The sequence below is a fragment of the Bos indicus genome, chromosome 7 (assembly GCF_029378745.1).
Source record: "Bos indicus isolate NIAB-ARS_2022 breed Sahiwal x Tharparkar chromosome 7, NIAB-ARS_B.indTharparkar_mat_pri_1.0, whole genome shotgun sequence".
Lineage (NCBI taxonomy): Eukaryota > Metazoa > Chordata > Mammalia > Artiodactyla > Bovidae > Bos > Bos indicus.
This window is the reverse complement of record NC_091766.1, coordinates 38,379,228-38,405,163: the sequence shown is the minus strand read 5'-3', so window position 1 is coordinate 38,405,163 and position 25,936 is coordinate 38,379,228. Positions and strand designations below refer to the sequence as shown.

Genomic DNA, 25,936 nt, shown 5'->3' with positions numbered 1-25,936 from the left:
AATTAAGTGAAAAAGAAAGAGTAAGTGTGCATAATCTGCTACCTTTGTCATACAAAAAGGTAGGAAGGCCCATATTAACTGAAAGTGTTAATTAAGCAGGCAAGGTAGAAGAGTACTTTAGGGTACTTCATTACTTATCTTTCTATATTTTTCAATCATACACCTAATTCAAAAATCCAAGGTCCATTAGCTCAGCTTAAAAGTTTTAAGTATCACTACTATGTATACTTATGCTTTCTCCTTTAATTAAAACTGTTTATTTCTTCCTGGGTGGGCTGGTAACTAGTTGCCCTAGTGGCCCCCAGTGATCCACATCTCAAAGTACTCCCCTCCCACACTGTATATCTCTTTGGATCTCCTTGTTAGGCTTCTCCTCTTTTGAACCACTCACTCTGGGGAAAGCCTGCTACTCACTGTGAGCAGCCCTATGGAGAAGCCCACAAGGTAAGGAACTGAGGTCTCCTACTGTCAACAGCCATATGTTATTTTTTTTCCCCAACAGCCATATGAGTGTGTCATCCTGGACAAGGATCCTGCAATAGCCTTCCAATGACTGCAGCAGTGAAGGACATCGTGCTTGTAATCTCAAGACAGAAAGGCAGAACCATCCAGCTAAGCCACACCCTTATTCCTAACTTCGTATGACAGAAATGTTTATTGTTTTAGACTACTCAATTTGTGGGTAATTTGAGGGTAATTTGCTTCCCTAATACAAAGGGAATTAGCTAAAAGAATTTGTTTCCAAAAAGAATACTAAAGACACAATAAAAATTATCTGTATAGTGCTGGATATTAAAATAAAATCTCTATTAAATCAGTAAGACTGTAGCAGACAGGATTTCTTCAAATTTTTACAAGCATGTAAAGTTTGTTTATCGAATATATAGAAGCACTGCTGCTGCTGCTGCTAAGTTGCTTCAGTAAGCTTCTAATCGGTAGAAGAAATTACTCCAAAACACCAATTTGGCTGTATGAAAAATGAAACTTCAGCTCTACAACTATACAAAATTATTAACTAAAATGAAAAACAGATTGAGAGGAAATAGTCATGTCCATAAAATAAAAGGATAATAGCTACAAAACACTACAATCTAGATAAGTCAGCGAAGGATACAGACAGCAAAGGCCACAGAAGAAATACAAACATAAACAAATCACTTTCAACAATAAAATTGTATTAATTAAATCAATCTTTCAGTAGCAGTATGCATCTATTTAATTATGTAAAAAACTTAAAAAAATGTTATCAAAGTTGTTTTGTTATCAAAGGGAGGAAAACATCAGACTCATACACTATTGAGAACTGTGTAAAATCATACAATCCTTTTGGAAAACCATACAGAAGTAGGCACATCTGAGACACAAAGAAAATTAACCCATTGCCCTGATAATTCCACCATCACCAGTTTATCCTTAGGAACAACTGCACAGGCATTACTATGAAATTATTAAGGTACCTATCAAGGCTTTACTTAAAACTCCAGTATCTACTCCACCAAGTAACTAATTACAGTGGTATAATTACCGACACTGTAAAACTTCTGCCCCAAAGCTCTACTACATTAAAAAAGCATTTCAAATGTAGCACTTTGTTACCTCTCAACTACTGCTCTGCAATTCTTTATAGATTATGGAATGGCAGAAGTGCTTTTTCTTCATATGTTAATAAGAAAAATAGAGTCAATACACTGTCAACTGAACCATCTGCAACATTAAAGAGATGCCTTTAGACATAAAATTTCAGTAACAATTAGCATGGCACTAATGTCTATTATTTTTACTGGGTATAGACAGAACTTGCACCATGCACACTGCCGACGTCATCAGGGATCCCCAACAGCTCCAACTACTGCGTCACGAGAAATTATAGAAATGACAAGGGGAATATACCCTCATAATTTACAGAGAAAGATTACCTTCAGATTCTTCTTGGTATATGAGGGGATATCATATAACCAATAATTATTTTTAATTTAATGTGTAAATATAATTGTTCATCATCCAAAATGGATTTTATCCTCCCAGCAATCTTAAACACAGTATTATGGTATTTCCTGTAAGTTCACTAGACATGTGAAAAGAATTTTAGAGGACTTAATAAAGTAATTTTACCTAATAACAGTAACAAACACTAAAATCTGTTCCAATTTGTTAAGGGGAAACCACAAGTTTGTATGATTATATAGTTTCTTTAATAAGTCATCTAAAAGACGTAATAGTTAAAAATTAGGATTTGTATACAGGCATAATAAAGAATGCAGATCATCTAGAATATATAAAGAACTCTCAAAACTCAACAATTAAAATCAAACAAATTAATTAGAAAATGGACAAAAAACATGAGTATATTTCACCAAAGAGGATATACAAATGGCAAATAAGCACACAAAAAGATGCTCAACACCATTAGCTATCAGGGAAATGCAAATTAAAACCATAATGAGATATTATTACATAACTATCAAAATGGTTAAAACAAAAATAGTGACAACACAATGATGGTGAGGATGAACAGAAAGTGGATCACTAATACACTACTGGTCACTCTAGAAATCAGCTTGGCAGTTTCTTATAAAAGCAAACATGCCAGTAACATATGATTCAGCAATTGTACTCTTGGGTATTATTCCCAGAAAAATGAAAACTTATGTTCACACAAAAGCTATATATGAATGGTCACAGCACTTTTACTTCTAATAGCCAAAAGCTAGAATAAACCCAGATGTCCTTCAACAGGTGAACGGTTAAACAAACTGGTGTGTGTGTGTGTAATAGAATGCTGCTGCTGCTAAGTCGCTTCAGTCGTGTCCGACTCTGTGAGACCCCATAGACGGCAGCCCACCAGGCTCCACTGTCCCTGGGATTCTCCAGGCAAGAACACTGGAGTGGGTTGCCATTTCCTTCTCCAATGCATGAAAGGGAAAAGTGAAAGGGAAGTCGCTCAGTCGCGTCGGATTCTTCGAGACCCCATGGACTGCAGCCTACCAGGCTCCTCCGTCCATGGGATTTTCCAGGCAAGAGTACTGGAGTGGGGTGCCATTGCCTTCTACTTAGTAACAAAAAGAAATAAAGTATCGATATACTCAGTAACTTGGATGACTCTCCAGGTAATTTTAAGTGAAAACACCCAATACATATATATATACTGCATGACTCCATTTACAGGCACTTTTTAAATGACAAAATTTTAGAAACAAAGGACAGGTTAGTAGTTGGCCAAAGATGGAGGAGGAATTGCCAGGAAGAAGACGGATGTGATACAAAAGGGCCACAGGAGAGACCCTTGTGGCACTGAAACTGTTAAACATCTTAACTGTGGTACTGAGTATACAAATCCATACAGGTGACAAAAATGCAAAGAACAGAGTACACACAAACAAACAGAAGTAAAACCAGGGACATCTGGAATATGTCCTTATAGAAATAAAGAATTTTCTTTAAAAAATAATACGAAAAACAAAAACTGGGTCATCTGAGTAGGTTTGGTGGATTATACCAATGTCAATAATCTGGTTGTGGTATTAGATGCTTTCACAAAACATGCCACTGCAAAATCAAGCAAAACACACATGAGATCTCTGTACTATTTCTTACAACTAACTGCATGTGCACTTATACTAATTTCAATAAATTAAAAAAAAAATCTACCTACATGTTCATTTGAATGCATGTCCTTAATATATTAAACAAAGTATCAATAATATGTATATGAGGCCACTTGTGTGTCCAAAAGATTAAAAAAAAAAAGGTCTACAAACACAAAGAAAATTCTAATAAAATATTAAGAGTGAAAATGAGGGAGCATTGGGAATTCCCTGGCAGTTCAAGGGTTAGGACTGGTTAGGGAAATAAGATCCCACAAGTGGCAGTTTGACCCAAAAAAAGAAAAAAAGAGGGAGCATGTGAAGATGACAGAAATAAAGATCCTTTTTTATTAACATTCTATCTTTCACTTTTACTATGAATTTATGTTACTTTTCTAACTAAAAAGATTCCTAGCAATTTCTTCATTTGAGATCATTTTAAAGTTTCAGAAATGATCATTCAATGAAAATCAAGTCCACCACCAGAAAAGAGGTGGGCTCTCCTACAAACCAGGGGGTGGAAATGAAACATTTATATCCAGGACAAAGAACACCCAGCAAAGAGCAACAATGTAATAAGTTATACCACTTCACAGCTGGAGTGTGGAAAGATACTGAATTTATGGCCCAAATTAAATTCTCCTGATTACCAATCAAAAAATGGATCCAATTCTCCTGATATTAAACAAAAACTGAAACTGTCAAATAGTCCAATGCCCTTATCTTACCAATTAAGCAAGAAGAGTTTGGATAAACAGAAAAAAGCAAAACTGTAAAGATATGTTTCTCAAAATTCACAATTCTTTCAAATGTGCATTTGGCTTTTGGCATAGAATAACATGCATCACTTACTGAGCACCTACTTCAAAAACAGCACTGTGCTAGCTGCTTCAGATAAATTATTTTGCTGCATCCTCTCAAATGTGCAAGGCTGCACAGTATATGCCCCATTTAGAAATGAGGAATGGGCTCAAAGAGATGAGGGACTTCTACTAGTAGCATCTGTGCTACGAAACTATTATGACTTAATATCCTTAAGAGCTTATACATAAGAATACGAAAATGAAACCTTGAGATATAAGGAGCACAAATTCAAAGCCCTTAGAAACTGAAGGCATGAGGGAATGAAGTCAGAAAAAAATCTCTGAAGTTTTGAAATTTGGTACATTGATCTGATCACCTTCCTACCTAAAATTTACTCCCCTTCCCAACTTGTATCTCTGTAATAGTACCATTCATTCTTCTACTTCATAAGTACATTGAGTGTCTGCTACAAAGAAAGCATCACACTACACACTGTTAAGATACTAAATGCTGAAATTAGACCAGGAAGAGAAAGGCATAAGCCAGGGGATGGTGAAGTAAGGCACCACTAATAGTTCAGTTTGGCTGAACTCAGGCCAGCCAGGATATCTCAGCAGATGAGATTTGGGAAAGTCAAGATGAGGTCTTATCAAAGACACTGAATTTGGGCTTTATTTGTTAGGCAAATGGGGAGAAGAGTTAGGCATTGAAGGTAAAGCTTTCATCAGAGACCTGTGTTTTGTTTGTGTGCTTATAGTCGCTCAGTCCTGACACTTTGTGACCCCATGGACTGTAGCTCACCAGGCTCCTCTGTCCATGGGGTTCCAGTCTAGAATACTGGAGTGGACTGCCATGCCCTCCTCCAGGAGATCTTCCCAATCCAGGAATCGAACCCAGGTCTCCCATATTGCAGGCAGATTCTTTACCATCTGAGCTACCAGGGAAGCCCCATCAGAGACCTCACCTAGTATTTCTCTTTTTGAAGGTCAAAGGTAATTCTGTCTCTCCAGAAAGACTGGAAAGAAAAACAATATGAAGACCAGTAATAAAGGTTACATAATAGAATGGAAACAGCATAAAAATTCAACCCTGTAACATGGATTACAAAGCCTATATTTATACTTATCTCCTGACAACCCTGCTCCTCTCAGATCCCTATTCAAAGAATTTCTTGCCACTTTCATATGCTATTCCTCCTTACTTACTGGCAGGTCTCTGCTTAAATATATATAACCTTCTATGAAATTCTTCCACATTACTCCAGGCATGACTTTTTCCAAACTCCCACAGTCCTGCTCTGTAACTTCTACCAGGCCGTGTGGTATTCTGTACTGTCATTGTTTACACCAGTCTTCCTTGGATGGTAAAGTTCCTTAAAAGCAGACTGTATCTTTCCTTTTATACTAGCAATGCCTGGCATCGAGAAGGCACTCAAGTTCATTTTGATCATATAAACAAGTGATTCCAAGGTTTCCAACCTTGAAAAGAACTGGAGGATGATGCCATCATTAAGACAGGAGGGGATTTCCCTAGCAGTCCAGTGGCTAAGTCTCCCTGATTCCAGTGCAAGGAGCCTGGGTTTGATCCCTGGTCAGGGAACTAGATCCCACATGCAGCAAGTTTGCATGCTGCAACTAAAAGACCCCCCCAGGCTGCAATTAAAAGACCATGAATGCTGCAGTGAAGATCAAACATGCCTCATGTTACGACTAAGATCTGGCATGGGCAAACAAATAAGTAAAAATAAGTATTTTTTTAAAAAGACAGAAGGAAAAGCATGTTTGGCAAAAAGAGATGGTCAAAAGTAGCCAAGTATGCTACAGGTGGAAGAGAAACTCAGCTGGAAATTTGTTTCTTGGTCTGAAGCTCAGAAGTCAGATCAAGAGTTTTCACACAGCAGAGAAGTGAATTAATAAAAGCAGATAAGACTGCAGAGAATGACAGAGAAGAGGAAGAAAAGAGAACAAGCACTCCAAAAAGGACTGTTTAAAGGAGCAGTGGTCAAAACACTGCACATCTAGTAGGATAAGTCTGGAGGTGTCATTTGTAACTGAAAAGAACAGTTCCAACAGAGTAGAGAAGCCAATCCACAGGGCTTTAAGGGGGGGTAAACAAAGTAGACAACTCTCAAGAAATTCCCCAGGAAACAGGAAAGTAATCACAGGGGTTAGAGGATAGAGGAAGATTCTTTAGAATAGAAAGATGGCATTCTGTTTTTAGGCAGAAAAAGTGATGCAGTGAAGGTTGAGAATAAAGATCCTAGCAGAAAGGAGAAAGTAATGACGAGAACCAGGACCTCCAGCAGGGACAGAGTCAGAGAAAAAGCAGAAACTGAGAAGTGTGGAGACAGGAAAGGAGGAAGCAGAGAAATGCTGAAATGATGAGAAGGGAAGAGTGAACCCCATTTCTGTCTCAGGCACCAACACAACAAGCCTTGAACATAGTCTGTACTTATCTCTTTCATTCCTCAAATCCAGGCTCCAACTTTATTTCCAGTCCAGGCAACCCTAAAAGGGCTGCCAATTTTCTCTCTGAAATAATCTCTCAGATTTATCCCCTTTCTACTACTGACTCTGCTCAATTCTAATTTTTAATTACTACTGCAAGACTCCACAACCTAACATTGCCTCTACTCTCTCCCAGCCAAAATTTCCCAAACACAGATTTCATCATCACTTCTCAGCTAAAATTCCTCACTGGATCCCAGTTTCTATCACATCAACATCAAACGCCAATCCGAATTTCTAGGCCCTATTTCGCAAGAACGGGCTTCCCTGGTGACTCATTGGTCAAGAATCTGCCTACAATCCAGGAGACAGGAGTTTGATCCCTGGATCAGGAAGATCCCCTGGAAGAGGAAATGGCAATCCACTCGAGGATTACTGCCTGAGAAATCCCATGGACAGAGGAGACTGGCAGGCTACAGTCCGTGGGGTCACAGAGTCAGACATAACTGAGCAACTAAACTATCCTACCCAACCCTGTGAAAATACTGTTTATTTAATTCTTTTTATCCAAAGTACCTTTCTAAACCTAACCAAACCCAACCCAGTCAATGAACTGAAGTCCCACTCTTCACTGGAGCCTTGATTGCTCTAGGTTTCATTCATGTCTCCATTGATCTCCGTAACCAGCTGAACATCCACAGCACAGAACTTAGTACAGAGAGTGGTTTGTATTTCCTCCATCTCCAAGACTGTACAGGGGTATACTGTCACAACATCAAGATATCTATCTTGAAATGGCTCCCAAAAAAGTCTCTATTTAACATCCATCCCACGTACAATATAGTGTCTGTCTCTACCTAATGAAACACAAGCTAGTATTACAGTGTAAATCAATAACAAGGTAAAACTGCAAACAAATCTGGCACAAAGATGCTGTGTTTCTTAAAGTCAATGCAAATAATAAAGAACTACTCCAATTAAAGGCAAGAAAAAGGTGATCTAGGTCAACCAATAAACAAGTGACAACTGACAAGGAGAACAGGACAAGAGCTTCAAAGAGAGAGATGATGAACATCAAAGGATTAAGAAAAGTTAGTGAAATGACATAGTGGAGGGAGGATAAAACAAGATTGGCAAAATATCAGTAATTCTTAAAGCTTGGTGAGGAGTACATGGAAATTCAACCATTTTCTCTTCTTTGGTATATAACTGAAACTGTGTATAGTGGATTTTTTTTTTTAAAGAATACCTTAGTTAAGACTAAGTCTTTAAAAAAAAAGACTAAGTCCTTAAATATTTTATAAAAATTTATCCTTATGATCATGGTAAGAAAATGAAGTAAAACAAAGTATGCCATCTACCTATTGTACAATTTTGCTGGACAAAATTTTTAAAAACCTACTTGAGGGCTTCTCTGGTAGTCCAGTGGTTAAGACTTGCAATTCAAGGGACACTGGTTCGATCCCTCGTCCAGGAGGATTCCACATGTCACTGAGCAACTAAGCCCCCGTGCCACAACTACTGAGCCAGCACTCTAGAGCCCAAGGTCTGCAACTACTGAAGCCCGGGCGCCTAGAGCCCATGCTCCACAAGAGAAGCCATTGCCACGAGAAGCCTGAGCACCACAATGAAGAGCAGCCTATGCTCACCGTTGACTACAGAACGCCAATGTGCAGCAATGGAGACCCATCATAGCCAAAAATAAAAATCTATTTGATTCTTGCCTTATTATAAAAAAATAGTTGCCATCAAAATCAAAATTTTGATAAAGGTTTAAAACTGACTTTTTTAATTCTCAATTTTACATTTCAATATAAAATCTAAATAAACCTGTTCCTCCCTATTTACTTATGAAATTTTAGTCCTTCAATTTTAATTGTGTTCATTTTTAGTGGTCTTCTTCAAATAAAGAGAATCACTAATATATACTTTAGACTACTCTGGAGGCTGCCTACATCCTAAGAACTTTGACGATTCCCCAAATTCATGAATACTGCCACAGCATAAATTAACTCAATTTTACCTCCATAAAATATCTAAATGAGGAAGAATATCAAACAAAGAATTGCTGCAATCTAGTAAGAAAACCAGGAGATACTTCAGGCCCAGGCAAGAGTGTCAGGGACCTTCAAAAGTCCCTAAAGAAAACCAAGAATACTCAAATAATTCTATGGTTTCAATAGTTTTCAGTCTTATCCCCAATAATCTTAAGTACCTTTAAGGTAGACCTAGACCTTCCATGACATTTGTTTTTTACTACAAAGCTATGAAGACCCAATGAGACAATACAGACCAAAGCACTTAAAACTAAGTTATTGCCTGTTATAACTTGGAGCTCTGGGAACCAACCTTCCTTGAAGATTTTTTCCAAACACCTACAATATACAAAGCACTGTATACTATATATGTACACTGGCAGAAATTAGACAGTATCAACCCAATTAAATACAAAAATACCAGGTCAGGATTATTAACTATAGTGAGAACCATTTCACATCACTGTATGCAGAAAAAGTAACTGAAGAGTATGAAGGTAAACTGAAGAGGCTGCTCCTTTATGACAGGAGACAGTCTGCTGATAGCTAGTTGTACAAAAACAACTGGCAATACAACATTGAATCATGTTGTCATTTCTAGTTCCAGACAGAGAGTTTAAAATCCTAATAAGTACTCGTTACTCTTGCCAGGAGACTCTTATTCTATCACAGTATCAGACAATAGCACGTGCAAAAGATTTTCTAAAACTTCTAGCCCTAAGCACACGCTCTAATACAAAGTGCTCTCCATACCTGCTGCTTCAACCAGTCACTGTGAATAGTCTGAATACATCAAGTAGCTACATAGAATTTCTTTTAATTACACCTTGCTCAAGCTTACTGTTCAACTAAATTTGCATTTTGAGACTGACTTCACTTTAAATTCTCAGAAAATATCAAAGGCGAAAATGAAAGCAATAGATTTTGGATGAAGCTCTTCAGATTTATCCACAATCTGTGAGAAAGACTTAAAGAATAAAGATTCGAATTCGCTGGTGTTCAGTGGTTAGGACTTTCACTGCCATGGCCTGGAACTAAGATTGAACTACTGTACTGTTCAGTCTCTGGTCAGGGGAACTAAGATCCAAAAAGCCACATGCAGGACAGTCAAAAAAAAGAATAGATACTGGTTTCTTCAAGTCCACAGTCTTTGAGTAATTTTATTTTCTACATGAAAAAAATTTTTCTACACTTACACAACAAGTTTGTTAACTCTCATTTTAGATGCATTATGTTTTTTCTAAAGGCTCTAGTATTTTAGAACTAATAATGACACCTCTTTGATAAGAACCACACAGATTTACACTTACACTTCTAGAGAAACATGGATCTCCACCTTCTGATCTAAGTTTTTATGTAGGGACAAAACTATATACATGTAAAATACATTTCAATGTAACAAGAAGAATTTGTCTGAGCTGCTGATAGGCTGCCAACACAGCCTATCCACCCTAAAAAATATCTAGGACAAAACAGACTCAAGATAACTACCGAAACAAATTTTTTAAATCTGCAACTGCCAAACTAAGAAATCAAGGAGTAGTACTAACGCATATTTAAGATATGAATCAACAGAAACAAAAGCGACACACCCACATTCTCACTCTTAATTTTAAAGAACAGCAGGGCTATATAGTAAAATGAACGTTTAATGCACTCAAAACTATCACCACACACCAAAAAGTTTTTCCTATCTAAATCTTAACAGAGTATTTCAGAGGCATCTTGAGAAGGGAATGGGATCCTCTTTGGTGACGTAACAGATGACCATGACAAGTGTGTCTGGGCAGAAACAAAATCAGAATCAAATACTTAAAATTGAAAGGAATCTTTTAACAATCAAGCTGGTTCAGATTTTTAAAGTGATGAAACAGGGTAAGTGAAGTCAACTGGTCATTTAGCTAACTAGGGACAGTCAAAAATTCTGGGTGAAGACCTGATTTTTAAAAAGCAAGTATCATTTACCACAATCTAACAATAGTAGGTAGCGCTACTGAGTAACTCAAAGTACATTTTTTCCCATTTCTATACACATACACCCATACCACACACATAACTACACTTCAAAATTTTAAAGCAGAAAAGGTTTAAGAGTGTACTCTGATAGTGGCTGTTACCATAGGATGCTGTACAACACGTACTTCAGAAAAAATAGCCTAATTTAAGTTTTGACTGATGTCCAAAAAGGCCTTTTCATCTGAGCTACCCTGAATGTGAACCCAAAATGTACTTCAACCTGAAAGTCATCCCATCAACGAAAAATATAAGCCATGCCTTATGCAAAAATAGGACTCCAGGTAATTCACTGATTCCTGTACTCATGACACAAGCAAGCCAAAGCCAAGGACACTTTTAGAAAAAAAGCTAAACAAATGTATACCTCTATCTTGGAAACTTAATTCTGAACTCAATCAAATGCCCTTAAAAGCTTAACTCTTAACCAATCCTCAATGGAGAGTTGACTTGGAAAATCAGAAAAGAATCAAACTCATATAAGACAGAAAAAAATTTTAGATCAAAGTAAAATTTTCCCAAAGAGCTTATTATTAGCAATAAGCTTTCATCTGTGAACTGGTAAACAACCAAAAACCAATTAGTTATAACCGGTTTTTATAGTTTCCCTTTAAGTTGCCTGTATATATACATTAATGTATATATTTAAGTTGTACCAAAAACTGCTTACAAATGGCAATTCCTGTGAAGTAGATGATGATGAAGTTCCAGGTAATTCTAGCATGTTTCCTAATGTACTGGTACTGGAGTCTGGATCATCCTGAAAAGATAAATTTATTGAGTTTAATTGCTCTTCTATGGTAACGTTTGTATCTCCTAGCGAAAGGGGGGCTGGGAGAAGGGCTGCTTTTTCATGGCTGCCGTCCACGTCACTTCTTTGCTTATTTCTCTGCGTTTCGGTCTGAGGAGCTAATGGCAAGAATGGCGGTTTGCCTGCACCGTGTCTACTGTCTGGTGTGCTGTCTTGTTCATCTCCCATGGCCACGTCTACACCATTCTCTGATTTAGGCTCATAATTGCAGGTGGCATTGGTTTGAGTTTCCTCAAAGATCTCCTCTATACTCTCATCCTCTGTGACTGGCTGTTCTGGGTCCATTTCAGAATCTACATCTGCATCGTCCACACAAGTAAAATTCTCAAAGTGCAGAAAGCCATTCTTGACAGTCTTTGTTACTTTTACCTGGAGTTCAGGGGAGTTATTACAAGAGGGTTCCTGTTTCATAGCAAGTGCTGTTGGACCACCAGGATTCAAGGAAGTGCAAACAACTGGCGACTGAGCTCTTGAATCACTTTTTTCAGGGTCTTGAAAGGATTCTGATCCATCAGCAGACCCATTTAAATACTCTACATTGATCATGGAGGCCAAATCCTGTAGTTTCCGCAGTGGAATGTAACAAGATGGAGAATCTTGTCCATAAGCATTTTGGGATGTTCCACTGGCAGTCGATAACTGCATAGTACACCCATTAAGTGGCTCAGAAAAATTGGATTGACCATTACCGAAAGGGCTGTCCTTGTCTTCAGGGGCATCTAAATTCACTGGATTGGAAAAGGGCAGCAGACAATTTCTTCTAGGTAGTTCACAGGTCTGATCCATCCTGGGCCAGCATCAACCTGGAATCCAAAAACACGTCAATTAATCTGAGTTAATGGGCCATTTGACTCTTATCTTCAAAATGGCAGCCACTTCTCAAGGCCTAGTGGCCTCGATGCTTTTCTGCTGCACTTCCATGGGTGGAAAAAGTTCCCCAGCTGACGATGGAAAAACAGCCTCGGTGAGCCTCCGCGAACTCCATCTTCCCGGAGACGGGTAGATCTTGCCACATGGAAACAGCCCGTCCCTTTTTCCTGCAGACTGGTGGGCAGTTGGGCTGATCTAAAATTAAAATCCCGTTGGCAGTAGAAATTTCCAAATCTCAAACAGGATTGTCTTTCCCCTCCCCCGCTAGGAGTCCAGCGGCCGGATCTCCCAAAAGCAGGGGGCTGTAGGGTTCGAGGGGGGCTCCGGGACGCTGCACAAAAAGGTTACCCCCCCCCATCCTTCCTGGCTCTCTCGGGCGCAGCGGTCACAATAGCGCTGCACCCTGCGCCCCAACTGGCGCCCGAGCCTTTGCAGTGGCCGTGCTCAGGCCGCAAGCAAGTCGGCGAAGCGGGTGCACCCCGAAGTTCTCCTTTCTGATTGCAGGCCTGCTTGGTCCACAGCTGCAGGCCCAGAGGCCGGAACGCGGCAGGGGGAGAAACGGAGGCAGTCGGTGAAGCCGAGTCAGGGCAGCAGCAGCAGCTGCTACAGCTTGACAAACATGGCTGCTGCCGACGCCGCCGCCGCCTGCCCGGGCCGCGTTCCTTCCCGCAGCGCCGGTAGCACCTTCTGGCCGAGCCGATCGCACTCATCAATATTCAGCACCAAGCAAAGTTTGCTGCAGAAGGGCAGCCAGCCCCGTGCCCCCCAGCCGGCTACCTGAAGGGAGGCGGAGGCCGAGGTGCGCGCGGGAGGCCGGCGGGGCACGGGCCGCGCGGGGAGGAAGTTCGCGGAGGCCCGGCCGGCTAGGCCTGAGCCCGGCTGGTAGTGATGTAGGGGGAGGGGGCCTGCGGCTGCAACGCCGCGGGCCACCAACCCTGCGCCGCGCCCGGCCCTCCCCCGCGCCCCTCACCTCACGGCCACCACCATCTTCCCCGCCCGGCCGCCTCCCCCATCCGCTCGCGCCAGCCCGCCGCCCACCCCAGCGCACTAGTTACCGTGCCCCGCGCCCCCTCCCGGGCCGGCTGGGGGGAGGGGGTGACCCTCATTACACTGGGGCGCGAGCGGAGCGGTGGGGAGAGCGTGGAGCCGCTCGCCGCACCCCCCTCCCCCCGCGTCTCTCTTCAGGAGAGAAGGTAGCAAGCGCGACCTGCCCCGGCCTATTCCGCCGCCGCCTCCTCCTCCTCACACCCCCACCGCGCGCGCCCCCGCGGTGGCGCGTGCGACCGAGCGCCTCGCGCCGGCCCGCGTGCGGCTGGGGCCCCGAGTGCGCGCGCACCCCTTCCCCCAAGGCGCGCGCTCCTTTGCCTCACTCTTCGGGGTTCAGGGCGGGTGAAGTCGGGCTCGCGAGCGCGCCACCCAATCAGCGGAGCCGCCGCTGCCGCCCCCTCCCCTCCCCCTGCGCGCCCGCTCGCGGCCCGGGCCTACGGGCCGGCCCGACTGCCCGGGCGGGGCCTGAGGCGGGCTCCCCAGGGGCCTCGCGCGCCTCCCCGGAGTGTCGGGGCCTGCGGGCGTCGTGGGTGGCACTCCGATCCCCTCACCTACCTCGGGGAGCTGCGCCGGCCCCGGGCTGCACACGTTTCCAGAACCCTACCGGTCTGGAGCCCCAGCCCCGGCGGCACCTGGCTGGGCTGAGGCCTGTCCGACCGCCCCGCCAGCCCCGCTCGGGCCCGCGTCAGTCCCGGCCTCCATCTTAGGTTACAGCCCGGGTTCCCTATCCACTGGGCACCTGCCTTCAGCCCGCTCGGCTCGGGCTCGAGACCAAGGCAACCCCCCTCCTACCGCGGGGCTCACCTGGGGGCTTGGGCTGGGGTCTTCGAGGCCTCAAACCCCGAGCAGGCGCGGCCGCAGGTGAACCCCCTGCCGGGCCGCACCCCAAGCCCACATCACCACCACCACAGACCAAGCAGAGCAGGAAACAAAATGGAGGCAGCAGCTCGGGTCTGCCTCCCCGAGCCAAGCCTGTGCAGCCCCAGGGCTCCCTTCTGCCGCAGGCCCGACGCCTGCGAGGCCGGAGGCTGGCTCGTCCCAGGCACCAAAGGCAGCCGCCCTAGAGCAGCGCAGACAGGCCGGGGACTCAGCCCTGCAGTCCCCACAGCCCCTCACCCACCATCCCTTCCCTTCCCCCTCCCTCCATTCCTCTTCCTCCCCCTGCCCGGCCGTGCGGGGTGAGCGGCTCCCGGGAGCTGGGTCGGGTCGGGTTACCCGCCCGGGCACTGCCCGCCCAGCCTTGGCCTCCGTGGGGGGATGAGGCCAGGCGACCCCCGCGCTGAGCCCACCCCCCGCACCCGAGCCGGGCAGCAATCTGACAGCACGCCCGCACCTCGGCCTGCCGCGGTGCGGCCCCCGCCCAGTGAGGCCGAGTCCCGAGCCCGGGCACCGCCGGGACGAAGCTCCCTCGTCACCCCCGGGCCCAGGGGTCCTCGCAGCCCCGGGCGGGGCTAGGGGAGCGCTGGGGGAGGGGTCCACTAATCCCTGCACCGCCTCCCGCGCCTAGTCCGGGTCTAGGCCTGGCACTGGGACTCGGGCCGGGGGCGCGGGCGGGCGTCAGTAGGTGTGTGCGCGCGGGGCAGTGGACGCGAGCTGGGGGCCCGGAGGGGCCGAGCCTCGCACCGCGGACGCTGCAGTTCTCTGCACCCAGGCAGATGGCCCTCTCGTGCCACCTCCGCCCCGCGCAGGCCGCCTGCTCCGCAACCCTGCTCCCCGGGGAGCGCGCGCCTCGCCCCTGCGGGCCGGACATCGGGACCCCGGCGGAACAGGGCTGGGAGGGCGGACCGCCGGGCTGGCCCCGCCAAGACTGCTCGCCTAATTCCTGGTCTGGGGCGCTCTGCCCTCGGGCGTCTGGCACATCGAGGCCTGCACCCAGTACCCGGGGCCCCGCAGCACTGGCCTACTGCGTCCAATCACCAAAGACACCGCGAGGGCAGGTGGGGAAACCCAAATAACGACCCCGCGACGCCGACCTCCCCCAGGCCCTTCGCCTAACCCGATCCAACTCTGACCCTCCCTCCTCCTCCCGGCTTGATCCCCGACAAAATGCTCACCTGGGTACCTATTTGGTCCCTAGAGTGCTAAGTTCATCCTATATGTTCAGAGAAAAATCACAAACGACCGCCATAAAAAATTCCGCCTCCTCCAGAAAGCCTTCTGTGATTAGTGTTAACTCCATCTCAAAGCTGAGGGCGCCGCCCTCGAGAGCCACGTGACTACCATTCCTCCTAGGGCTTAGTAAATGTGCATAATTATTGCCTCAGTGGAGTGTTTACCCGCCATCCTTCTATCTGTTAATGGCGAGCCCACCTGGGAGAAAGGCACTTTTGGCGTTGTCTTCCGCGGTATTGGCTTTCGCTTGCTGCTCCCTAAATTCCGTCCTTCAGCCTTCACCCCGAAACTGGCCCCAGTAGACTTGGAGCTCAGGATGCCCGTAGCTTCCTTCCCTCCAAGTCCCACAGACCAGCCAAGGAGATAGACAACAGGTCCTTACCACACCTGAGTGCTGGGATGCATCCCTGCCAAGAAAGCAAGCAAGCTGTCTTGGAAGGAAGGTGTCCCCTGGAACCAGTGTGATGAGGGGAGCACTGTGACCTCAGGTGGCCTCCTGTTGAAGAGAATGAGGTATCCTGACTGTTCCCAAGTGCATAGTCAGGTTGGCAGTGAGTTGAAGAAGAGCCGGGTCTACACTCCAGGGTCCCGCCCTACAAGGACCCGTCCTTTGTTCTGCTAAGGAGTGACTCCTGCTAATCCTTTCTAGTCAATTCAATGGGGGAGCTCTGACTGGCTCCTTCTTCCTTCTTGCATGCTAAATTGTTTTAGTCGTGTCCGATTTTATGTCACGATATGGATTGTAACCTGCCCGGCTCCTGTGTCCATGGGATTCTCCAGGCAAGAATACTGGAGTGGGCTGCCCTCCTCCAGAGAATCTTCCCAATCCAAGGATCGAACCAGCGTCTCATGTCTCCTGCCTTTGCAGGCGGGTTCTTTACCACTAGCGCCACCTGGGACTCCTTCGCACCTAATCTTTTGAACTAGTCATTTCCGACTGACAGTTACCTCCTATCAACTGCCCCAATTCAGATTACTTGCAACCCTTTATTCTCCCATGACCATCCTGAGGGCCTGTGAGGTGCCACTCAATGAATGGCCTTGAGCCACTCAGTTAAAAAGCCACAAGCCTCAGTTTACTCACCTGTGGTTTCCAATGCACAGGGTGGCTCTGAGGCTCTTGCAAGGCAAAGGTGTTTGGAGCCTATACAGACTACATACTTGATAAATGCTGAGATGTTTCACTGCTTCTTTCAGCAACCATTTTTTTGTATTCCAGGCAGTTTTGCAGGATGCTGGGGAAACAAAGGATGAGATCCCTACCTTAGGAAGCCCCCAGCCTTAGGAAAAAACACTTAAATAAAGGTGCAAAGGTGTGAAAAGGGACAAGCACAATGCTTCCTCCAGAGCTGATCTCTAGACATCACTGACCTAAACAAACCTCTCTCTCCAACTTCACAGGCCCCATGGAATAGGTCTAGTGCCTATGTGCTCAGTTGTGCCCAACTCTTTGCAACCCCATGGACTGTAGCCCGCCAGGCTCCTCTGTCCATAGGTTATTTTCCGGGCAAGAATACTGGAGTGGATTGCCAGTTCCTCCTCCAGGGGATCGTCTCGACCCAGAGTTCGAACCCAAGTCCCCGGTGCGTCTCCTGCATTGGAAGGTGGATTCTTTCCCACTGCCCCACACAGAATAGCGTAGGAGCTAAAGGAGGACAGGCAGCTGGGGATGAACAGCTTACTGATGATGGTCTTAGGGAAAAGACTGAATCCCAGAGAAAACCTCCTGGACTTTCCTGGAATGACTCAAGGGTCCCTTTCTGCCTCTCAGAATAGAATTTGGCTACAGAGGTCTCACCCACAGCAGCTTCCTTTGGTGACTCCCATTCAGAAGGCTAAGCACCTGTTGGGTGCCAGCATTTTGTTGAGGGAACACACAGGACCCTATATTCTCAAAGGACACTGGCTCCCGAAGTAGGGGAAGAAAGGATAGGGCTGTGGCCTGCCCTCCTTGTCTCAGCACAAGGAACTGGGCCTGTGCCTCTCATCCTTAAGACAGAGATTAGAATCAGTAAATACTTGCTGAGTCTATGCAGCATACTGGACACCATGCTGGGTACTTGACATGCATGAGTTCCTTTAAACCTTTAGCCCTATGCAAAAATGAGGCCTGAAAGATTAAGCCCTTCTGCAAGGTCTCAGAGTCTTGTCAGTTCACGTCTTCTGCTCCTGGCAAATACACCTTCCAGGTACAGTAGGTGAGAAGACCCGGTACAGTGCCTTGCACATAAGGACTCTGGAATTTGAGTGGTGGGCAGAGTGAGATTACCTTAGCCTCAGTTTCCTCATCTGTAAATTACCGATACTGGTAACTTGCTGAAAGAGATACCTGTAGAGACATTCTGCCAGTGTACTCCTTTTTTCTTAGAACTGCCCTCCCCTTTCATTCATGAATTCAGCAGATATAGCTTCCCACGTGGTACAAAGAATCTGCCTGCCAGTGCAGGAGAAACAGGTTTGATCCCTGGGTCAGGAAGACCCCCTGAAGTAGAAAATGGCAACACACTCCAGTATTCTTGTCTGGAAAATTCCCCTCAGAGGAGCCTGGCAAGCTATAGTCCATAGGGTTGTAAGCTATGTAATTAGGAAAAGAAAAAAAAAAGGCTATGCATTGATTCAGCAGATACTCATTGTGTTCCCCCTCAGAGTCTTGTGGGAAAGGCAGAGAAGTAGTAATAAGGTAGAGAGCTGAACACTGAGAGAGAACCCAGAGGTGCTGGGGGAGCTGAGGAGAGCTCAGAGACAGTCAGAGAAGGCCTTCCATGGAAGTAACATTCACAGGGAACTCAGAAGGATATACAGGAATAACTGAGAAAGGAGGGGATAAATTAGAGATTCCAGCAGAAACCGGGCTTTGGAGGGACTGACCACAGTTCAGTGTTGTCAGAGGCTAGTGCAAGGCAGGAGCGGTAGGGGTGACGAGTGCAGTTAAGAGGCCTCAGACGAAGATGGGGAAAGCCACAGGGACCTGACAATTCAGGACTTTCTTTTTTAAGCTAAAGAATTCAGCTTCTAAATGGAAAGGCAGTAGGAAGCCACGGAAGGTTGAGAAGCAGATTAAGAATCTCATCTGTGCAGCTGAAACCTCACTCTGCCAGCAGTGCCCAGAAGAGATGGATACCTCCTCTAGAAACAAGAGGGCTTTGCCTTGGGGTATGGTATGCTAGGACTGTTTTGTTACAGTAACAGTTGTGGCTTCTCTTCTGTGCTGGCTACTCTGCAAGACACTTCTCATCTACTCCTGAGATGGGCACTCTTGTTATCTCCATCTTCCAGGGAGGAAGTGAGGAAGTGTGACTTATTCAGAGCTGAGCTCCCACCCCAACTCCCAGTTCAAGCTCTTCATCAATGCTGGACAAGAGCAGCATATGCTTTCTGATGAAATAGCCAGGCTTTGTAGGGAGGTTTGGAGGCCTGTGGTGATTAGTCCCAAACACTGCTGGTGAATACTACAACCACTCCTTGTGATGGGTCTAAGACTTTCTGTCCCACCGAGTGGTTTCTCCAGAACTGGATCAGGCTTCCACTTAAGATTGAGGAAGGTTTGGCATTTGGAGCCATACAGCCCTCCAGCAATTTCCTTCCTGCCCAAAATACCAGGTTTCTGTCAGCTAACCTGACCCTGTAGCCCTAGCCCCAAGGATTCAAGTTTTCACCTTCAAGTGTTCTGTTTTTCAAATGTTCTCTTTGGAAAGCCCTGAGTGTAGTGGCCTCTAATCTCTGCCCTCCTGCCCTCCTCAATTTCCTGGCTGCCCAGTATATCACTGTGCCAGGACAGGCCACATCCCATCCATCCTGTGCTCAGGCCCACCCTTCTGCCTTTTCCCCTGTCATGCAAACTTGCTTCAGAGCCCAGTTTAGAAGATTTCTCCTCCTGGAAGCCTTCCCTGTTTCCTCCCTTGCAGGCAGTCATTTTTTCCCCCTGTATGAGCCCTTGCAGTAACTATTGGCTTTACATATCTAGTCCAAGCCAGTTGGTGAGCCCCCTATGACCGCCAGTGACCAAGCCCAGGACTATGAGGATCAGAGTAAGTGCTTGGGAAACATTTCCTAATGATCACCTCTTTTCTAGTCTGTGTCTTCAAATGACAGAAGAATTATGGCTCGTGGCTCAGACGGTAAAGAATCGGCTTGCAACGTGGGAGACCTGGGTTTGATCCCTGGGTTGGGAAGATCTCTGGAGGCAGGTATGGCAACCCACTCCAGTATTCTTGCCTGGAGAACCCCATAGACAGAGGAGCCTGGCGGGCTACAGTCCAGGGGGACACAACTGAGTGACTTCCACTTTCACATGAACCACCTGGTCATGTCAAACCATCCCTCAAAGGATTCAGGGATGTTTGGGGAACACTCAGGCCTCTGTGCCAGATGAGACTTTCAGAAAGTATGAGAGCCTATAGTATTTGGAGTCAGACAGATGTGGGTTCAAACTGCAGTGGGGCCACTTACCAGCAAATCTTTCCCTTTCCTGAGCCTCACAAATGAGGTCATTGGGCAGACTGAATATGTCAATGTAGGCAGGACATGGTAGGAGGTCTCATGGGCTGCCCATGAGATACCTGCTTCAGATGCCACCAGGCTCCCCAGCCCAACAGGTCAGTCTTCGCTCCATTCCAAACCTCTCCTCTGAGCACTTGATTTTTCAGAGGCATCCTTAGTTTCCAGACAAGCACTTCTGAAGGTACTAATTGCCAGGGGAGAAAGGGGGATGTGGAAGAACGCAGTGCTCTGGGAAGGGGGGAGGGGGATGAAGTCAGAGGAAGGAGGAGGTCTGCAGCTGGTGGCCGGGACAGCGCTGTACCTTCTGCCTGCCTACGGGTCACCATTTTACACCCACCCACCCTTCATCTCCCTGCAAAAAGAGGATATTGTCCTATTTTACATATGAAAACAGAGGCTGAGAAAGAAGCAGTGTCTTGTTCTGGGAAGTGGTCGAAGGCTCAGAGTTTACACCCAGTAGTCACTTAATGGCTCACCAATAGAGAATTCTCCTGTAATGCAGGAGCTGCAGGAAACACAATTTCGATCCCGGGTTCAGGAAGATCCCCTGGAGAAGGAAAGGGCAACCCACTCCAGTGGTCTTGCCTGGAAAAAATTCCATGGACAGAGGAGCCCAGTAGGATAGGGTCACAAAGAGTCGGACACTACTGAGCAACACTCACTCACTCATATTATATATGTGCTTTAAATACATCATAAAGCCCTGGGGCTGTAGATTCAGCTCTATCAATTTATAGAAAATGTCTCTCATGTGTCTAAAATGGCAAAACCGGGCCCCATCATCAAATGCCTCAGCCAACTGAGACTGACTTTAATATAAGAATATGGAGTGCTCTATGAATTTGCGTATCATCCTTCCACTAAGGCCATGCAAATCTTCTCCGTAGCATTCCAATTTTAGTATACGTGCTGCTGAAGCAAGCACTCACACTGATTTTCCATCAGAAAAGATTTGACTCCATTCTCAATTAAAACCAGCGTGTTATAGTATGCGTCCCCATGACAACCATGCCCTTGCTGGGTTCTAATTCTAGGACTGACAGACAAGGCTAAAGCCCTGCCCTGAGTTTACTGGATGAAGTAAGTCCTTAGGAAGCTCTGAGGGCTCTCCAGCACCCTCTCTTTGGAGTGCTTGACCCACAGAGATTCATCTGGCTGGGATGTGGCTCATCTCTCATGAGCAGGAAGCCATCTGAAGGGACTGAAGAGAGGTGTTTTCTGAGGCAGATCAAGGAGTTCAAATGGAAGTTAAAGGTCTGAGAATTTGGACCCTTAACTCCAACTAAGCTCGGAAAAATCTGGAAAGTCTTCACATGCCCCAGGTGACAACCTTAGGCAAAAACCATGATTGGAAAAACAACTATGCTCCAAATAATCTGGAAAATCTTCACAGCCCTCAGGTAAAGACCTTAGGCCAAAACCATGGGAAACAGGTGGCCATGTAGGACAGGAGGATGTTGGAGAGCGACTAGGAGGGAAGACTTTTTCTAAAGGCAGAAGAGACTCAGTCTTGTGTAAACTATTCCACCTCAGGGTCTGGGTTCCTGTGTCTGGAAGATTCCATTCCCACCTCTGCCAGGACTCTTTCTATCTATGAGTTCAAGAGTCTCTCTTCAGACAGGCTTCCCTGGCTCCTCCCTCAACTTGAGGACTTCCAATTGACACCAGGTCACTCTGTTACATCTTCCTGTTGAGGTAACTTACAGCAATTACCATTCCCTGAAATTATCTGATTTTCCCCTACTTATTTATTTTCTTTTTATTGAGATATAATTCACATACCTTAAAATCTGCCCTTCTAAAATGTACAATCTAGGAGTTCCCTAGTGGTCCAATGGTTAGGCCTCTGGTCTTCTACTGCAGGGGGCATAGGTTCAATCCCTGGTCAGGCAACTAAGATCCTGCAAGCCATGTGGTGCAGCCAAAAAACAGAAAAATATATAAAATAATACATAATAAATAAGTAAAATGTGCAATCCAGTGATCTCTTTTTTAAAATTAATTTTTAAAAATTGTTTTTGGCTGCACCTTGAAGTTTGTGGGATCTTAGTTCCCTGACCAGGAATCAAACTGGGTCCCCTGCAGTGGAAGCACAGAGTCCTACCCACTGGACTGCCAGGGAATTCCCCAGTGGTTTCTAATACACTGGTAAAGTTGTGCAGCCATCACCACTATCTAATCCCAGAGCACTTTCATCACTTAAAGAGAAACTTTGTACTCTTCAGCAGTCTGTCACACCCTACTTCCTCCCTTCCCCTAGGCCCTAACAACCACTCATCTACTCTCTGCTGCTGCTAAGTCGCTTCAATGGTGTCGGACTCTGTGCGACCCCATAGACAGAAGCCCACCAGGCTCCCCCGTCCCTGGGATTCTCCAGGCAAGAACATTGGAGTGGGTTGCCATTTCCTTCTCCAATGCAAGAAAGTGAAAAGTGAAAGTGAAGTCGCTCAGTCGTGTCCGACTCTTTCTTCGCGACCACATGGACTGCAGCCCACGAGGCTCCTCGGTCCATGGGATTCTCCAGGCAAGAGGACTGGAGTGGGGTGCCATTGCCTTCTCCGCATCTACTCTCTATCTCTGTGGATTTGCCTGTTTTGGACATGTCATATAAATGGAATCAAACAGTACATGGTCTTTTATGTCTGGTTTCTTTCACTGAGCATGATGTATTCCAGACTCATCCATGTTGTGGTTTGTAGCAGTATTACATTCCTTTTTATGGCTGAATAATACTCAATTATATACATATACCACATTTCATTTATCAGTTGCTATTTTGTTTTTCAATGATGCTTTCACTTTGGGGCTATTATGGACAATGTTGCTGTGAACATTCATGTACAAAATTTTGCATGGACATGTGAATTCATTTATTTGTAATATATACTAGGAGTGGAATTGTGGAATTGTTGATCATATGGTAACTCCACGTATAATCTTTTCAGGAATTATCAGGAACTCTTTGAAGAATGTTACCAAAGTGTCTGTACCATTTTACATTTCCACCAGCAATGTGTGAGGGTTCCAATTTCTCCACATGTTCACCAATGTTTTTTATTATCTGCCTTTTTGAGTATAAGTATCTTAGGGGGTACAAAATCGTATCCCTTTGTGCATTTTCCGAACAACTAGTGATGTTAAGCTCGTTTTCTTGTGTTTGTGGGGACCATTTGTATATCTTCTTTCAAGACATGTCTAGATTCTTTGCACATTTTTTAATTGGGTAATATCTTTTTTTGTTGTTGAGTTATAAGGATCCTTTATGTATTCTGGATACAAGTCATTTTTGGTTATAAGATTTACAAATATTTTATCCCATTCTGTGACTTATGTTTTCACTTTCTTGGTAATATCCTTTGAAATACAAAGGCTTTTAATTTTGATGAAGTCCAGTTTATCTGGTTTTTATTTCCTTTGTTGCTGTGTTTTTTGTAATATCTTAGAAACCATTGTTTAATCCCATGAAATAGTTTTAGCCCTTACATTTAGGACTTTTGAGTTAATTTACTATAGTGTGAGGTAGGGATCCAACTTCCTTCTTTTGCATGTGGATAGCTAGTTGTTCCAACAGCATTTTTTTAAACAAACTGACTTTTCCTCTTCAATAATGGTCTTGACACCCTTGGCAAAAAATCAGGGACTTCCCTGATGGTCCAGTGCTTAAGGGTCCATGTTTCCAATGCAAGGGGTGTGGGTTCAGTCCTTGGTTGGGGAACTAAGATCCCACATGCAGCACAGTGTGGCCAAAAATTTTAATTAATTTAAATTAATTAAATTAATTTCAACAAATTAATTAAATAAAAATTAATTAATTAAAAATAAAGAAAAAATCAGTTGACCATAAAAACATGGGTTTCTTCTTGAATTCTCAATCTATTCCATTGACCAATAGATCTTTTATAAAATTTATTTTTAGTTGGAGGAAAATTGCTTTACAATGTTGTATTGGTTTCTGCCATACAATAACTCGAATCATCCATACTTATACATATATTCCCTCCTTCCCCTCACCCTTCTAGGTCATCACAGAGCACCAGGCTGGGCTCCCTTTGTATATATAGCAACTTCACACCAGCTGTCTATTTTACACAATAGTGTATACATATCAACGCTACTTTCTCCATTCGTTCTACCTTCTCCTTCCCCGCTGTGTCTACAAGTCCCTTCTCTACATGTGCATCTCCATTCCTTCCCTGCAAACACGTCAGTCAGTACCATTTTTCTAGATTCCATATTTATGTGTTAATATATGATATTTGTCTGACTTATTTCACTCTGTGTAACAGGCTCTAGGTTCATCCACCTCACTATCACTGACTCAATAGACCTATCTTTATGCCAATAGTACAAAGTCTTTTCTTTTTCTTTTTTTATGGAAAAGCATGTTATTTTAACTATAGCAGTGTGTACATGTCAATCTCAAACTCCCAATCTATCCCTCCCTCTCCTTCCCAGCCTTATAAATTATAGTCTAAATTGCCTGATTTTTTTTTTTTTTTTTTGGTCCCATACCTCCATCTTTCTCATTGTCTACAATAGACATACCAAGAAGTTAGGACTCGTTCACAGCTGTGTTCCCAGTGCCTTGGTGCAGAGTAGATGCTTGACAGATAATTGTGGACTGAATGAGTAAATCAATTGAAACTTATTCAATGTCTTATTGAATGAATAACATTGAATAAGTACAGTGTTTTGGGAAGAAGTCAATTGGGAGGGGAAAGTTGAGGGTACAATAATGATGAGAGGTCACTGAGGTCAAGGAGGTACAGGGTGTTTGAATGGGGCCATAGCGGGATGGGTGGCCCAGAGAGCAGATGCTGCTGCTGCTGCTAAGTCACTTCAGTCGTGTCTGACTCTGTGCGACCCCATAGATGGCAGCCCATCAGGCTCCCCCATCCCTGGGATTCTCCAGGCAAGAACACTGGAGTGGGTTGCCATTTCCTTCTCCAATGCATGAAAGTGAAAAGAGAAAGTGAAGTCGCTCAGTCGTGTCCGACTCTTAGCAACCCCTCGGACGGCAGCCCACCAGGCTCCTCCATCCATGGGATTTTCCAGGCAAGAGTACTGGAGTGGGGTGCCATTGCCTTCTCTGAGAGAGCAGATGAGAAACCCCTTAATATTTGAGATGTGCAGGGAAAGGCAAGGGGCCTCAGTTATGTTTTAAGTGGGAAGGGAAGGAAATTGAGAGAGGTCCCACCCAGTACCTCTGTGTTCTCCAGAGATAGGAAGTGAGTGGGAAGGGAGGGGCTTGCAGGCTCAAGGAAGCAGAGGACAGCTGAGTGACCTTGGGGCCAGAGCCCAGGCTTGGACCTAACAAGTAGGCACTCTCCACTCATGATTGGATCCCCTCCAGGGTTCTAGGGGGAAATGGTTACCAGATGAAAGGTCAAGGGGTGATGGGCTAGAGAGGATGCATGTGAAGTCAAGGCCTTGGGGCCCAGGATGGCTGAAGCAGGGGAGAAGCCATAGCACAGGGCCCCTGACCTCAGGCAACATTTCCTAAACCCTACATACCAGCCACCGCTGGACACACATTGGTTAGTGTGGAGCGTTACCTCCTGTGGGAGACTTCTCAAGGCTAAAGTGACCTGAGGCAGATCACAGGCCAACATGGTTGGGGTAGGAGCAAAGGCAAGCCATGAAGCCAGTTTGAGAGTGGAAGTGAATGAAATGAACCCTGCCTCCCTCAGTGAGTTTGGCTGATCTCTGGAC

The 25,936-nt window shown here is 45.1% G+C and overlaps 1 protein-coding gene and 1 non-coding gene across 9 annotated transcripts in view; both read right to left on the bottom strand.

Annotated features, from left to right (window-relative positions):
* Positions 1 to 14,546, bottom strand: part of NSD1 (nuclear receptor binding SET domain protein 1) — a 153,366-nt gene extending 138,820 nt beyond the window's left edge. For 2 of the 8 annotated variants that reach the window (XM_070793320.1, XM_070793321.1), the window contains exon 1: positions 11,555 to 11,632. Coding sequence is in view for 6 of the 8 variants with exons in the window: in XM_070793315.1 (XP_070649416.1) it covers positions 11,555 to 12,481 (927 nt within the window). In the remaining 2 variants the exon portion in view is untranslated. Of the gene's footprint in view, positions 1 to 11,554; positions 12,499 to 13,342; positions 13,529 to 13,620; positions 13,767 to 14,416 lie in introns of those variants that run through there. The other 6 variants (XM_070793318.1, XM_070793317.1, XM_070793319.1 and 3 more) reach the window with 6 other exon arrangements.
* A 6,496-nt stretch (positions 14,547 to 21,042) lies between these two features.
* Positions 21,043 to 21,149, bottom strand: LOC139184261 (U6 spliceosomal RNA). The gene has a single exon (XR_011567855.1). It is a non-coding gene; the product is annotated as a U6 spliceosomal RNA (small nuclear RNA).
* Positions 21,150 to 25,936: the final 4,787 nt, after the last annotated feature.